This window comes from Apaloderma vittatum, unplaced genomic scaffold, assembly GCF_000703405.1.
Source record: "Apaloderma vittatum isolate BGI_N311 unplaced genomic scaffold, ASM70340v1 scaffold22383, whole genome shotgun sequence".
In the NCBI taxonomy this organism is placed as follows: Eukaryota; Metazoa; Chordata; class Aves; order Trogoniformes; family Trogonidae; genus Apaloderma; species Apaloderma vittatum.
In genome coordinates, this window is record NW_009708927.1 from 1 (window position 1) to 13,189 (window position 13,189).

At 37.9% G+C, this 13,189-nt stretch overlaps 1 protein-coding gene across 1 annotated transcript; it reads left to right on the forward strand.

Moving 5' to 3' along the window:
• Positions 1 to 1,114: 1,114 nt before the first annotated feature.
• On the forward strand, positions 1,115 to 10,074 carry LOC104267870 (cytochrome b-c1 complex subunit 2, mitochondrial; the record flags this gene model as incomplete). The annotated part of the gene is made up of 13 exons (XM_009866745.1): positions 1,115 to 1,207; positions 1,306 to 1,455; positions 2,220 to 2,284; positions 3,263 to 3,319; positions 3,650 to 3,774; positions 5,146 to 5,243; positions 5,654 to 5,711; positions 5,875 to 5,970; positions 6,086 to 6,285; positions 6,561 to 6,641; positions 7,156 to 7,232; positions 8,948 to 9,101; positions 9,828 to 10,074. Coding segments are annotated over 13 exons (1,338 nt in total), but the record flags the coding sequence as incomplete, so codon positions are not given.
• Between the last annotated feature and the right edge of the window lie 3,115 nt (positions 10,075 to 13,189).

A 13,189-nucleotide genomic window follows, 5' to 3' on the forward strand; every position in this document is an offset into this window, starting at 1 on the left:
CCCCGCAGGCTTGGAGGGGCCAGAAAACCAGTTCTGCTGCAAAAACGCGTGTTGAGCTGGAGTGTAACTTATTTTAGGTGTCTGCTGGAAATGCTTTACTGAGTAGGATGGCGAATTACTTAGAATCATAGAATGGCCTAGGCTGGAAGGGGCCTTAGAGATCATTTTAATCCAGCCTCCCTGCCGCCAGGGACACAACAGTATCCTTGTGAGCCAACTTCAGACATGCACTAGCAATTCACAAATAAGTAGGCCTAGAGGTTAAAATTAAGTGTCTTATCACATTTGTGGTGGGGGAAGAAAGGAGTTTTTTCTTAACTCACAATAGATCAAACAGAGTCGTGGCAAAGCAAGGGAAGTTAAGTCATTGGTATTCCCACAGGTGAGTGTAGCAATGCTCCTGTTGCTTAGGTTTTATTTTAATATGTACGGGAATTAAGTTGTTTTGTTTTTTAATGTGAAGAGTAACAAATTTATTTTATACTTATAAGAAACTTCCAGAAAAGGTGGACAGAAATAGCATTTTGGATATGAAATCAATAGACTTCATACTTCTGTTGCCAGCTACGGAAGGGAAGGCTCTTGCAACGTTCACCTCTTCATTTTGAAGATCTGCTTCTGGTTATTATTCTGCAGTTGGAGGGCTTGCATTTGTGTCCTCTTTGTAAGCAGTAGTCAGTGTAGGCAGGTCGGTGTTCCAAGGGGTGACTCTTTAGGAGTTGAAGTGCCTACACCTAACAGATCAGAAAGTTGCCTCCAAAGTTGTGTTCTGCATATGTGGATTGCTGTAGTGGTTTCTTCAGAGAGTTGCTATGCAGTGCTCCTGCAGACTGTATATTATCTCTAGAGATTGCACAACAGCAACAAGAAGAAAAAAACCCCAACTTTCTCACAGTACTGTTCTTTGAACTTCCACAGCTCTTGTGTAGTTGTTACACAGGTTCCAACAGTGATACAAAAATCAGACAGAGGAGTTACAAGGGAAACATTTTCACTCTGGGCCTTGAACACGTTCATTCTATTTCTACTTTACATACTGAAGAAGCAGCTAATTTTAATGGAATGTGCGATGAACTGATTCAGGAAATCCATTCTTTTATACTTTCTCCTCTAGAAAAGATTTTACTCGCTTAAAGTAGCTCCTAAAGTTACAGCCTCAGCAACAGCAGAACGAGTGAAATTATCCCCAGAGTCTGAGGATCTCGAGGTTGGTATGAATACTGGTATTTTTCTTCTCTTTCCTTCTCCTTCTTAGACAGTACTTACGATGAGTGGCTAAACCATTTTTTTTTCTTTTTAATACAGATCACAAAATTACCAAATGGCTTAGTTATTGCATCTCTGGAAAACTTTTCTCCAGCTTCAAGAATTGCCGTGTTTATTAAAGCAGGCAGCAGATATGAAACCCCTGGTAACTTGGGAACTGCTCACTTGCTTCGTCTTGCATCTAATTTGGTAAGTGTTTATTCCCTTTGTTATTATGTTGGCAGTAGATGACATGGTGGAAGGTTTATGATCACAGAAAGAAACAATACGGTAAAATTGAATGTAAGAGAACTTATAAAGTGGAATACAGTGTATGTGAATTCTGCATTACCTGGTTCAGGTGCAGGAGAGGTATCGTTAGGTCCTAGATGACAGGCAGGGATATTTATTTAGAATTATGCTCTCCAGTGGTGTCTTACATTATATATGTGCACATATGTATGTGTAGTTTATGTGTGCATCAAGCTGTGCACATAATTTTTATTTGAACTGCCTTAAAAGTTAATTTGTGTGGCTGATACACACACACACACACACACACATACAAAATCGAGTCTGTAATATTTCTGAATAGTATTTTTTACTACTCCCATCTAGATGTTGTAAGCTCCTTGTCTTCTCTGCCTGTTCAGTGTCTAGCTTCAGTTATATAAGTTGCTGTTGGGGCAAGCTTATCTAACTCAAAGCCACCTATTAAATGTTCAAGCAAACTTGGATCATTTTAGAATGGGGCTGGGCAGCAAATACATGAGCAATTATGGTGGAAAATTGGAGAGGATGATAGAAATTATTTGGAGTAGGTCTGCAGTAAGCAGGCTCAATTTTATTAAATAGCTTCTGTATAAATGAATAAACAGGTACTTTGCCTGAGCACTGAACAACCTCAGGCAAATATCTTTTAAATAGCTAGAATTTTAAGATGCTATTTTTAAAAAATTTTTCTTTTAAAATAGACTACTAAAGGAGCGTCTTCTTTCCGGATTACGCGTGGCATTGAAGCTGTTGGGGGTAGCCTCAGGTTTGTAACCACTTACAAAAGTGATACGTCTTGGTAAGATACAAACAAGCTGAATGACTAAAGGAAACTTAAAACAATGAACATAACAGTCCGTAGGCACATAAGCTCAGTATGGTAAAGGTACTTGAATGTGAACATTGACAAGGAGTGTCTTTTGTACTTCTCATTCAGTTAAGTTTCAAGAGTGCACCCTTGATTTGTATTTTAAAAACACCTTTCAGTTAACATAAATGTTGTGTACCTGGAAGAAGTATAATTTTTTCAGAAAGCTTAATATTCTTTCTTTCTTTTCAGGTTTTGAAATTAAATTTCTTGAAATCAGTGGATTATTTTTTTCCCCTCTTATCTTTTGTGAATAGATACCACTCTTTACACTGCAATTTTGGAAATAATTCAGACAGTGGTGGGCTTTTGTGATTTGAGATTTTAAAGCCTAGAAAACAAGCCTAAGAGAAATAAAAGAGGGATCTCGCTGTGCCTGTTTTCTCGTAGTGTATCTTGAAATCATCCAGTAAGATGCGTTACATAGAATTCGGTTAAAAGCAGTGTTTTGTATAACTTGCAACTCTACCTCTTTTTGTACCTGTTAATCATAACTGTGTTGAAGCAAGTGGAAAAGACCAGCTATGTTTTCTGCCCAAAGAGCATCTCAATGGCCTTCTTTAGTACACGTACATATTTTTCTTCAACTTTTGCTATTCAGCCTTATTTCTTGTTTTACCTTGGATTATCGTGGTATCTTAAATTCGGATGGTCACAAGACACTTGTTATTACTTGAATACTTAAGATACGAGTTTTAGTTAAGTCTGTTTCTGCTGTGTGTGTATTATCACTCTTTTAACAATCATCTTGAGCAGATTTAAGGTTAACTAAATATTCTGGTCTATCTTACCGATGAATTCAGTCAATGGGGAATATATTTGAAAGTCCAATTCTATGTTCTTGCTGAAATGGATTTTGTATTTTTTCTCATTTAGTGTGTACGCAACAAGAGAGAAAATGATTTACTCTGTGGAATGCCTGCGTGACTACGTGTAGGTATATATGCTGTAAACTGAATTATTGCATTATCTACAAGCTGCTCTGTAGTACAGACCTAACATTTTCCGGGATAGGGATAATACCTATTTTCATGTATTTGTAATAAATCAATAAATTACTGTATTAATATTCAGCTTCTGTATCATGTTACTGAGCATACAGATGCTACAGAACTGAAGCTGAATCCTTGTTCTTTGTAGAGCAGTGCTAATTAACCACTCCAGCTTGAGTGATAATTTAGTTAATGTTTTGCTTACAGATCAGAGGAAATATGTGCTACTTCTATTGTGTTTAATGCCTCTGTAACCATTTTTTTAATCTAGTGATACAGTAATGGAGTACCTTCTTAATGTCACCACAGCACCAGAGTTCAGACCGTGGGAAGTAACTGATCTTCAGCCGCAATTAAAAGTAGACAAAGCAATCGCATTTCAGAATCCTCAAGTTCGTAAGTGTGTTTTCTGATCTACTGCTCTGGTTTCATGGGAGTTTCTTCAAAATGAAAAAGTTCGGTAAAAATAGTTTCCTTTTTGCTCTGTCACATGACCATTTCATTTTTCAGCTTTTCCCTATTGATAGGTATAATCTGCCTGTTATGATGGAACTTTTTTTAAATATATCTACAAGTTTTTCCAGCCTGGACATAACAACATTTAACAAGTAACACGCTGAAGACAGCTTACACCATTCTCCCTGACAGCTTCCATTGTATCTTATTAGTTGTTTGAAGCACAAACAAAGTATATGCAAGTCACGACTGTTGTCGTTAATATATTTGGAGCAGCTTACACTCTGAAAACAATATTTAGGTATTACTCACTGATGTGGAAACAGTATTCTACAAAAGACTTGTTGAATTTGTATGGTTATTTTGCTCTCAGAACAGTATGTATTTTTGATAACGCTGAAAATGTATTCCAGTTTTAAGTTTATAAATTTAGGTTCGTGGATTTAAAAAAAAAAAGCAAACAGCCTCAGCCAAACCAAGTCTATTCCAGTATACCTTGTGTTACTTAAGTGTAGTCATCCAAGATTACACAGAGTTCTGCTCAACAGACGTAATTTTTACTACTCTGTAAAGCATGCTCACCTTCATAACCCATTAAAGGTGACAGTAGTGTTGGGCTTCGGAAAATCTCTGTGTTATATTGAAATGCTACATTTTTTTTGAGTCAGAATCAAGAACAGTCTTTTGAGTTTTCTTACTTTTATCAGCTGCAGGTTGGTTTCATAGTAATTTAATGTTTTCAGTTACGGTTATATTCAGAATCAGAACTATGAAGACAGGAGTGTCTTCTTTCTCTTAATATTTTGAGACTATCAAACAGGAATGAGTAGAATGCTATTTGATGCAAGAAAAAACTAAGGAGAAGGGAATTGAAATCACTAGCATCTTTCATCTGAATAGGGAGTTAGATGAGACATCACACAAAGCTGCAAACAGCATTATAAACAGCTTCTTCCTGCTCAAGAACAAGGGATGTTTACAGTGAAGAAGATGATGCTTCTGAAACTAAAGGATGTTGGGGTTTGCTCTTGTTTTCTCCTGCTCCCCCTCCCCCAAACACTGATTGCATTTGGAGCTTGCTGTTGAGACCAGAAAGTGTTGAGCATATGCAAGTTATTAGATTATTATATTTTTTTTTAGTAAATTACAAAAGAATAGAAGCCCTCAGATCAGATTCTGCTTTTGCAGATCTTGTGGTCCTTAAGTGGACCACAGCTCTGTTTCACTGGAGAAACATTTAGTTTTGTTCATAATCTTCATTAAAAATGGCTCTTGTGTTAATCATCATCACTGCAATTTTGTTCCTCATAGGAGTGCTGGAAAACTTGCATGCTGCAGCTTACAAGAATGCTCTGGCAAACTCCTTATATTGTCCAGATTACGCAATTGGAAAAATTACTTCTGAGCAGGTAGGGTTATTTGTGTTGCATTATAAATCTGTTTCAGTTTCTTTAGCAAGGACAGATGAGAGAAAAAATTAACTTAGTAAATAAACAGTCAGTGTTTACTATCATGTTAGGCTGGTGTTAAAATAATTTATTTCCCTGCAGCTTGCACATAAACTCATGTTCTTGTTTAGAGAGGTGGTTAATGTCAGCAGCTCTCTGACACAAAAGCTGTCAATGAAATGCAAGTGTTATTGTATAAAAGGGTTTTATAGTTGTCATTGGAGAATGTGTAAAATGCTGTTCTTTGGACAGTTCCTTTTGGAAGCACTGGAGTTTACTGCATTAAGAATATAAGGCTGAACAATCAGAAACACACTTGCCGTCGTTGTTCTTCATACACAGTACTCTAAAATGTGAATTTACTGTTACAGCTTCACCACTTTGTACAGAACAATTTCACCAGTTCCAGAATGGCTCTTGTCGGAGTAGGTACGCATGTTCTTTAATTGGCACTGCAATTCATAAGGGAAAACTACTGGAGAAATTCAAGTTCTCTGTATAAAAAAAATGTTGTGGTACACTTAAAACACTTTACATAACTGCTCTAGCTTTTCAATGCCATTATGTACTCATAGTAACTATTGTATCACAGGTGTAAAGCACTCTGACTTAAAGCAAGTTGCAGAGCAATTTCTAAATATCCGAAGCGGAGCTGGTATTTCCAGTGCAAAGGCTGTGTATCGAGGGGGTAAGTCTCTCACGAAACTAACTCCTGGCTAGAAATGTTGCCTTCCCGTGCCTCTGAACATACAGTGTTCAGTTAGAAACTACTGTGTTAACCTTTTATTCTTTTCTGGTTTTAGGAGAAATTAGAGAACAGAATGCTGATAGTCTTGTCCACGCTGCTATTGTAACCGAAGGAGCTGCTGTTGGGAGTGCAGAAGCAAATGCATTCAGCGTTCTTCAGCATGTTTTAGGTGCTGGACCCCTGATCAAGAGGGGCAGCAATGTCACCAGCAAATTGTCCCAGGGTATTGCTAAAGCAACTAGCCAGCCATTTGACGTAAGTTCAAAGGGTTTCTGGACTTCAATATTTTCAGTAAAATGCATATTATCCTGTGAGAGGTTACTGCCTCCAGCTAGAATCTTAATTAGTTCGTTCTTGCACGAGTTACAGTATTTCAGAGAAGGCCTTCCAATCTGATACTCCCTTAGCACAGATGGAATTTACCTTCCTGCATTAACAGCATTTTAGATCCTAATAGTAATTATTTTCCTGTGCTGGATGCTAAGTTGTTGTGATACTTGAAAGAGCTGATAATAATGTTTCTTTTGCAGGCTTCTGCATTTAATGTTAATTACTCTGATTCTGGGCTCTTTGGGATTTATACCATATCCCAGACTGCAAATACTGGGGAGGTGAGTTGCTGATTTGAATTTTAAGTATTAACAGTGTAACCCTCAAACTAATGTTTTGATTTGAGATAGTGACTTGATTAATCTAAAAAAAGTCCCTTCACCTGGTTTCTTATATGAGAATGTTGCATGTTCAGTTACAAATTAGCTCTGTAAGCTGGGAATGAGACTTGCTTTCTGGGAAGTACAAATGTCTAATGTGAACTAGGGCTAGTAAAATACCTTGAATTGCTGATATACATGTGTAAGCCTAAGTAAATCAGGAGGAATGTGCTGCCTCTTGAAGCTGACAGAACTGACTACTCATGAAAATTGGCGAGACAAGACAAATTAATGTGGTGGTGCAATTAAAATCCACACTGGCTTTTGTGTTTCACTTGTGCTTATATTACAGTGGTTTTATTTCTGTTGTAAAGCTGTTGAGCTCTCCCCTGAAGTTTCTGAGGTATCAGATAATAGAAATAACATGTTGAAATTTAATGCTGGAAGACGTCTTAAATGATTTACTTTTCCTCAGGTCATTAAAGCGGCTCTGAACCAGATAAAGGCAGTCGCTCAGGGCAGCGTCACAGATGATGATGTCACAAAGGCAAAGTAAGTGTATAAAGAACTGCCGTGGGCATTATAAAGTTTCTTAATGTGTAGCTACTTACCAAACAGACTATTCTGCGCAGCAAAGCTTATCATTGGCCTGTGATTATTTCTGTGGGGAACTCTCACTTGCCTGTGATAAAACTGCAGCCCTCCCAATACTCTTTTTTTGCAAAGCTACACTGATTCTCTGCTAGTGGTTTTTCCTACTAAAAACTTGTTAGATAAGTGTTAATGTTTTGTGAAAACTGTTTCGTTGTAAGAAATTAGCAAGTATCAGCAGATGCTGTCATTTTAATCATACTCTCTAGTATTAAGATGTATTTAAATTAGAATCCTAAATTATATTATTTAGGTAATTCCCTTTACAGTTGCACTGCAGCAATTCCCAAAACAATTATATTGAGCAGTTTTCTGCATCTTCAAAGAACAGAAATAATGAGGGTCTGCCAGTGTAAAGGACTGAATTAGTCATGTTACATCTGAATGCTCAAACTAAATGCCCCAGGAATATTTGAGTTGGGGGAAAATTACTATTGGAGATGCAGTAATGCCAACTAATACGTCTAATTTAGAGGGTTGTGCACATTAGTCGGTGCTTGATCTCCAAGTACTGTTACGCTGCACAGAACCTCTAAAAGTGAAGTTGTGCAATATCACAATATAGTACAGATTCACTCAAGTAGCACAATTAAAATACTGTCTGTTGCATATATAAAATACTTACAAGACTCCACATAAAGCTTCATTACACAAAACATAACCTAGATGTAATTGGTTGTGCCTTGGTCACTAGTAGCTAAATGGTAAATTCTGGACCCTTATATTTGTCATTATTAGTTTTGCGTGTTGGGTTTGGTTTGTGGTGGTTTGTGGTTTTTTGGTAATGATAGGGAGTTACACACAGCGCTGTAGCTTTTTTTTTTTTTTTGCTTTGGAGTTCACTTGCTGGAATGGCTTCACATATTTTCTACATTGTTTTTTTTTCCTTTAGTGACCAAAAAAACCCACCCAAAACCAAACAAAAAACCCCACCAAAAAAACTACACAACCATATTCGAGGGCAGTGATAGTTGTAGAGTCTTGCAATTAGTCAAAAATGCCAAGCTACTTATCATATCCTATTGGAATAAACTATTTTCTGTCATTTTGTCTTTTTGAAAAAGAAGGACTAGCTTATAAAAATAAGATTTCCATATGTAGCAGTGAGACTGCGTGTAACTGAAAAAAAACAATATAAACTCATCTTTAAACAGAACATGGAACCATTGCACAAGTTGCTAACAATTTACATTTATTGCTGCTTCATTGCTTACAGCAAAATTGCTCTGCAGACGTCTGTTGTTGATGAGAAACTGGAATAAGTTTTAAACCTAATTTTTAAACCTGATAAATTAGTTTGTCTAATTCCCGGGATACCTGCACCAGTTAGTTCAAAGAGAAGAACATTCTGAGATCTTCTGACTGTGTGGGGTGGCTGGTTGTTCCAAGGCAGTAGCTGTTGTAGTACCCTGCCATTTTCATGGTTGGACACTTTGTGGTGCCTCTTTCCTAACTAGAGAATCCTTCTGTACTTGAAAAGGAAAAATCTTTCACAATGCAGAAAAATCATAAAAAATGAAAAAGAACTAAAAATTCACAGCACTTACGAGGGCAGTCAGGAAGGCAATAACAGGACTTAGACGCTCACTCATCCTTAATGCTTTGTCTGATGGCAGAAATCAGCTGAAAGCCACCTATTTGATGTCAGTGGAGACTGCAGAAGGGTTACTGAATGAAATTGGCTCCGAATCCCTGGTTTCTGGCACACACACATCACCTTCTGTTGTTGCTCAAAAAATCGACTCTGTAGCCACTGCTGATGTTGTGAACGTAAGTATGTGTTGGCATTCTTAATCGCTGCATAAGGCTTGTTGTGTGGGGTTTTTCAAAACTGGTGCTCATTTGTGTGTGTTTATAAACACACACATACACTGTCTTTAAGAAAAAAAAAAACAACTCATTTACAAATCCCAGCTGGCTATCTTTCAATGTCTTTGCTTACTTTATTAACAGAAGACCCTTCCATCCAATATATAAAAACTAGTGTAGCTGGGAGTATGTGAAATTCTCATCTACTTCACTTAAATTTACAAAACCAGCCATCTCATATTCATGGAAAACTTGATATTAGTTCCAGTGCAGGCACTTCTGTGCTGAGGCTTTTAGTATTCCTGAGTCTAGAATATTTGATGTGCTTAATAAAACAATTAGACTTCCAGTGATAAATTGACCTAACTGCATTGCTAATTCGAATTATCTTGCTGCTTACACTTGAACAAAAACTTCATACAGAAATCCATCCGAAAGAGAAATTCCAAGATAGAAATCTTTTCACAATCATCACTAATTTCTGCTGCCATAGCAACTTGCAATAGCTTTAGTAGTAAGGAAAGATCCACTGTATCTAGGAATTCTAGGAATAACTATTTTCAAAGCATTTATGCCTCAGTTGGGATTTGCTGTTTGTATTAATAATGAAGCTGAGGTTATGAGCAGCAGGATAAACTCTATTGTACCAAATATTTCCTTATATCTATCCTTCTGATTTATTTTCAGGCTGCAAAGAAGTTTGTCAGTGGGAAGAAATCAATGGCAGCTAGTGGGAATTTGGGAAATACTCCTTTTCTTGATGAATTGTAAAAAGAAAACTGGGATGTCAATTCAAGATGGACCTGAGCTCTAAATCACCTGTGTTCTAAATAAAGTACTACTAACGTGTTATTTATGAATTCAGTTCTTCCAAAAAGTTAATCTGGAGTAATTGTGGGTTTGCATTCATCAAATAAAATGCTCAGTTCATACATTTTATTTTTTTTCTATTGAAAATGGTATCTAACATCCTGATGAGTCTAGCTCTGTACACTGTAGGTATAACTGCGTTGAGAAAAGGTGTCTTAGTCAATGTGAAAAACAGATACATCAGAAATGATCACTGTGATGCAGACGTACTGTAGTTGCCACTAGTTGTCCATGTATTCGTGTGTGTTCAGGAAAAATTCTTGATAAACTGTCTCCACCACCCTTACATCATGTAAATGAAGAAACTTACCTTCAATACATTAGACCTTAGAGCTTGCAACTGCTTGTTGTCTGGGACTAGAGGAGTTGTACTGTTTCTGAGTGTCTTCCCAACAAGTAGCATTGATAGACATCTCCGAGGGGAGGGAGGGCATTGCTAGAACAGGTGTTTTTATAGCTAACACGTAATTTCAAATATCTTAGGCCATTTTGACTTTTTGGAAGTCTAAGCATATATTAAAAGAGAACAGGTAACAATTTCAGAAATCTGGGCTTTGAACAGGTCAAGTTTTGAGCTATTCTAAAGCAAAGGCAAATTATTCCAGATACGATGTATCTGGCACGTTGTTTTCCATAGCCCAGTATGAATGAGGCCTAACACCACTAGCGTCAAATTTGGGATTGCATAATGCATCAGCATGGAGTACACCACCACAAATGGTGTCTGTGCTTACCCTGAGTGTCTTGTGTGCATCAGGTGTCTGCCAAATGTTGGATATTGATGGTAAATCATGAGAGAACTCAGAACAGTACAACTGAGAAAATTTATACTGAAGTTTCCAAGTCTACATCATCATTGCCACTGGACGTGGTGTCATCTTCATCCTCAGCATCTTCACTTGTGCTGAAAATACACAGCATGCGATTACTTTAACACGCAATAATTCTTGTAGCCAGTTAGTTAACTAATCACGGAGTTGTAAGTTTTTTCAAACACTTGCGAGAGATAAGATCATTAGTTTTGAAGCTCCTCTAATATTAAACTAATACTACTGTCCATAGTCCTTTGCACACTATTTCCTTCAGACTCTAAAATAATGGCCAAGTAGTAATTTGGTCAACAGAAAAGCAAGCTATCCTTCTGCTCCTTCAGAATAATAAATGATTTATTTAAACATAAGCTTAGAGGTTTAATCTCTTGGAAAGCCCCTTGCTGCGTGAGCTTCCTTTCTGCTGTTCTAGCCTAATTATCTCCTTTTAATATTTCTGTTCTTTCCCCTACCTCAAAGGTTTCTTTTCTATTAAAACTTTGTGCCTCAGGAAAACTTGTAATTGCCTTGTATCCCATCTAGATTAATTACATTTACTATATATAAGCCACCTTTAGGATTTATTTTTTACTTCTGCAAGCAGTGGCTCTCACAAGAAGAGTTTATTTTGCCAGAACTTGAATTTTAAAAGTCATCATCATTAACTACTGCCAGTCATGAAGAGGTAAGTTTTTCACATGTACACGGCTGTAGGGAGACCTCCAGCTTGGTCTCGTCAGCTACTTGTAATTGTCTCGATCCTTGGCTACTGCAAATCGTCGCGGTCTCTTGGACTTGACGGAATTGCCAGCCAGAGTTTTTATGCTCACTGTGGAGGCGGGAAGAGGCACGTCTAAAATTAACATTTGTCCTGACCTTGTCTTCCCAGTAACTAGAAAAACAAACTTTTCTTTTGGTATTTGTTACTTTTCAAACCACTGCTTCCTATTTCAGAAAAGTAAGTTAAATAAAATCTTTAGACTAACATTTTATCCTAAAATGCAAAAGCTATTACACAATTTCTTGCTAGAGTAATAAAGTGTGAAACTCCAGTTATGCACAAATACTTATTTCTTACTTTTCTGTCATCAAAGGAAGCTTTACTTCAGGAATTAATTCAACTGCACTTTGCCAGTGTTGAGGTACTTCAATAAAATCTCTGTAAACTCTGAGTTGTAGAGTAGTTCCTATTGGAATATTGTGCAGGAGTTGCCTAAGCTCTCGCAGAGTCCATCCTACAACATTAGCATGCCCGATTTTTAGTAGAATATCACCTGCCAAGGAAGAAAATTGACAACAATCAGTTTACGAGACTTATTCCATGTTTTTAATATTCATATTACAAGATATGTAGTCTTAACTACTATGCTTTCACGTTTTTATGTACAAGCCTGTGTTTAGCAGCTCTTCAAACGGACTGGATGCAAAATACATGTTTTTTTGCTTTCTGTTTTAATGGAAGTGGTTTTGTAGCTCAGTTAAGAACTAACCTTTTCACAAGACTAAGGAAGGCTACGGTTCACTTATTTTGGGATTTTTTTAAGTGAACGTGCTAAACTTTTGATTGCCTATTCAGTGCCTGCCTCCATTTCTGTGGGGTTTTAGCCAAGATTAAGGTACAATGGTGAATGATCTGATCAGGACCACTACCTGGGATCAGACTCCAGCAAAGTGAGCTAAAGTTACGTAGCTGCACTCCCTAACAGGTCTGCTGACATCTTTCCACTGCTCCCCTCTACCCTTTCACAGCTGGAATACCCTGTCTGTACACGTCCGCTGCCTACCCTTGGGTGTCACCTTGCTGTTCAGGCGTTGGTATGGAGCCAAGCGTATCCCTTCCTCCCCACGGGCTATGTTTACCCAGCTGGATGCAGGAGAATCTGTGCAACAGCCCTGTCACCTTGTGTTTGTCAGGGCCCCTGGAGGTTGCCAGGGTTTGGCTGGTGGCTTGTGCCTGTTGCTATTCTCCGAAAACAACCAACATGTGGGCGAACTGCATGACAAGTTCAAGTGAGGCCAGGGGACAAATAGGAGGTGCCTCTACGGGCTGGTGCTGAATCTAACAGGAGCTCCAGCAGAAGGTAGCGATGGTGCTTTTTGTGTGTGCTGCTTTGTTTTAAGGGGTAAGGCCGCACATCATGTTCTTATTACCTGCTGCCTACGGAAAGCTCAGAGCTGCAGTTTTGCAAAAGACAGAACTGCATCCAAGAGCAACGGAGTAGAGAAGCCCCAGCACCGATGTATAGCACGGGCTAGAACGAGCTGGGCTTTAGAGGTTGAGGTGAGTTGCAATTACTGTGTAAACCTGTAATTTGGGAGACTGCAAAAGGCAAGCAGAATCAGTCTGCAGGGGACCACAGCTCTGTCAGC